The sequence below is a fragment of the Temnothorax curvispinosus genome, unplaced genomic scaffold (genome assembly GCF_003070985.1).
Source record: "Temnothorax curvispinosus isolate PA1 unplaced genomic scaffold, ASM307098v1 QBEX01000798.1, whole genome shotgun sequence".
Classification (NCBI taxonomy): Eukaryota; Metazoa; Arthropoda; class Insecta; order Hymenoptera; family Formicidae; genus Temnothorax; species Temnothorax curvispinosus.
Genome location: NW_020210578.1, coordinates 1 through 3,498, shown reverse-complemented (window position 1 = coordinate 3,498; position 3,498 = coordinate 1). Strand labels below are relative to the sequence as shown.

At 35.1% G+C, this 3,498-nt stretch overlaps 1 protein-coding gene across 1 annotated transcript; it reads right to left on the bottom strand.

Moving 5' to 3' along the window:
• Positions 1-779: 779 nt before the first annotated feature.
• LOC112458373 lies at positions 780-2,827 on the bottom strand. The gene is made up of 4 exons (XM_025021980.1): positions 2,195-2,827; positions 1,464-1,675; positions 1,205-1,371; positions 780-1,125 (listed from the first exon to the last, which is right to left on the bottom strand). Exons 1-3 carry the CDS (start codon positions 2,409-2,411, stop codon positions 1,321-1,323), a joined length of 480 nt encoding a protein of 159 aa, XP_024877748.1. The 5' UTR covers positions 2,412-2,827; the 3' UTR covers positions 780-1,125; positions 1,205-1,320.
• Between the last annotated feature and the right edge of the window lie 671 nt (positions 2,828-3,498).

Below are 3,498 nucleotides of genomic sequence, written 5' to 3'. Positions count from 1 at the left end.
AGGAAAACGACTAACCACCAAACGATCGGACTAGACTACCAAAGACCACCAAACGACCACCAATCGATTCCAATTAATGAAAGTTCGATACGTTGAAGTTGTCCGGCCAACTTCATAGAGGTAACTGTAAGGCAACTTATAGCGTTTACCAAATTGGCAACACATGGTCAACCTGTATCAGATGCCAATAGGTCAACGTAAAGTTACCGAATTGCTATACCAAAATGCTTTACAGAAATGGCCGTCATTCAACAGATGTCTTATAGATGTCCAAAAGATTAACAAAATGGCATTTAAACGGCACAAATAAATGATGTCCAAAAGATATCTTATTTATGGAATATATAGGACAGGGATAGGTGAACAATAAATGATAAAAGTATATTGTTATCTGAAATATGTATGTACACAATATAAAGTTAATTGTGTTATCTAAAATTATGAGTACACTGCAGTTAACAATCAACTAGTATATTTTATAATATAAAGTTGATATAATTATAATTAATATAATATATATTATATCAACTTTATATTATAAAATATACTAGTTGATTGTTACCTGCGTGTATTAAATAATTTTAGATAATACAATTATTAACTTTATATTGTGTACATCCATATTTCAGATAACAATAAACTTTTATCATATAGTATATAATATAATTAATATAAATCCATATTTCACATTATTTACAATATAATGAAAGTATTATTCATAAGACTTGTACATAAAGAAACAGTAGATCTTACATAAGCAAAACACAGTCGTGTATGTAAACAACATTATCAAAAATCTACTTATCTATATATTAGGAACTTATACCTGTAATATTTATCTTATTGAAAAAAAAACATCTATACCTATATTGATCTTATTAAATGATACCAATATCTTGACACCTATATTTATCTTATTAAAAAAAAGCACGCGTAATGCATATAGACGCAGTACAGTGTAATATACATATCTACCAAGTACAATGATGTATCACTGCTGAAGATTTAGACGTTCTCAACGTTTATTCTCAGCTTTTTTCCGGTCGCCCCCACGGCGAAGCCACTCGGCAATTCGATCTTCGACAGCTTTGATTTTTGTCCCTTCAAATGTGTTACGTACAACATCTGAAAAAGTAGACTATGAGACGTGGTAGCTTTTTCACGGCGAAGAACTTAACAAAAGTGTTATATGCCATGTACATACCAATTATGACATATCATGGAAACGTGAACTTGGAGATTTTTTATTTGTTCTCAGCTCCGAGGGTTCAAACGACTTGTTGAATTAAATCATCCGTCATAACTACTTCCATTGCATATTTAACGGCTTTTTGAACCGATTTTCCGCCGAATGTCTTGAATTTTTTTCATCTAGAAAATATCAACAATTTAAACAACTTAATTAAAATATTGACGAAACGATCCGATGTATCACCACAGTTTCACAGTACTCGCATACGTACAAATTGATCTCGCATTTGTCCATTGTCTTTGAGATCACGATCGAATCTTTGTAATTCGTTAATATCATTGAATGGCATCTGGGGCAGAAGTGCATAATGACGATCTATACACTCCACTAGGTTATCATTTCTTCGCACTACTTTCAGCAACTCATTTACTTTTTGTAGAATTAAATCCTCAAAACGCGCCTTTCGATCCTCTCTACAATCATCTGAAAAATAATATAATTAATAACCACTCGGCATGTCATATTGCTGAAATATTAAAACGTTCAGAAATGATGCAGAAATAAAAATACATATTATTTTAATACGTGCTTATTGTATATTATTTTAAACATTTCAGCTTTTATTTTCTGTCAGTAAGTGCCTAATGTCTCATCGGGAAACATAGCTTCGATTTTCGTAAATAAAACCCTCATTGTACAATTTTATGTACTCTATGAGAAATGCTTGTAGAAATTCAGCAGCGGATGAAGGCTTTTTACTTCCATGAAACGCTCCAATAACGAATGGTTCGACAAACTGAGTTCAAACAACTTTACATAATATGGGCCACAACTGACTCTTAGAACTCTTTGATAGAGGTAGTCCATCGATATTAATGTTAATTTGGAGAATCACAGAAATTTCTGTGTCAGCATTACGCTGCAGCAATACATTATAGTTTCTGTATCTCAACTGTTTCTTCAGTTCTCTCTAAGCCATAATGAACATATATAAGTACATACCTCCAGCGAGAGCCTGTATATCAATTCTGTTTGGCGTGTCACATAATGTCCTGGCATCAAACGAAAGCTCAGGATGACCAAATTTCTTTAACCCTCTCAAAAGATCGTTCACAAGGGATTGAGGTATTTTGTTTTGGATTGTCCAATGAGCAAGAAAATTTTTAAGATCAGTTATACTAGAGGGACGAGTGATAATCGATTGAGACTGATTCTCCATCTGGATATCTGTATTAGTCAGTGTCGGTCTTTCACTGATTAGTAAATTGAGATCATCTGCGTCATCAAAGCGTTCAAGATTATATTATCAAAGAAATCATCAATTTGATGACAAACGTCATTGGGAATATTAGAAGCACGAGCTGTTGGCGGTGAGCATGAAGGACTAGACGCAGCATTATTCGCTGCATTTGCTAAATAATCGAGATCCGCTTGCACAAGGGTGCGGATTCGTCGTCTTTGCTGTCTTCGCGAGAGCTCAAGGAACGATTTCCACCGTCTCAACAGAGGGTGACCTCCTTTTGGACACGTAACGATTCGACACCGCTTGATTAGACACGCACTATTGGACACGTAACTATTTAACACCGCACGATTCGACACCGCACGATTGGACACCGCATGATTTGACACCGCACAATTCGACGCGAACATTGCACGATTTGGCACCGCACGATTCGACACGAACATTGTACGATTCGACACCGCACGATTCGACACCACACTTTTTGACACGCACGATTCGACACAGCACGATTCGACACCGCACGATTCGATACGCACAATTCGACACCGCACGATTCGACACGCTCGATTCGACACCGCACGATTCGACACCGCACGATTAGAAGCGATCGAGAGCTGATATAAAAAATTAGAGAGTAACAGAACTCGCAAAGAAAGATAATAAATGAAGAACTATTACGTTTTGCTTCCTCATAGAGGAAGCTTTGTGATGGTGAAAAAATTTTTTTTCGAGATTTTGATGGAAATAGGTTTAGAATGTTCTAAAATGTCGAAAAATCGTATTAGTAAAAAATGTCCGGAAGTATGTATGTATGTGTGTGTGTGTGTGTGTGTGTGTACGGATTTTTTGTACACGCATCTACTTCTACAATTTTTTAGATACCGGGTTGAAATTTGGCACACAAATAGAGTATCATAGAAAGTATGTCCTCCTCAAATTTTATTAAAATCCATAAAACGGTATAGATTTTATGCAGATTTTCATTTTTTTGAAAAATGTGTTTTACGCTGCATCTTTCTCAATATTTGAGATAGCGATCTATTTTTAACTCTATTATATT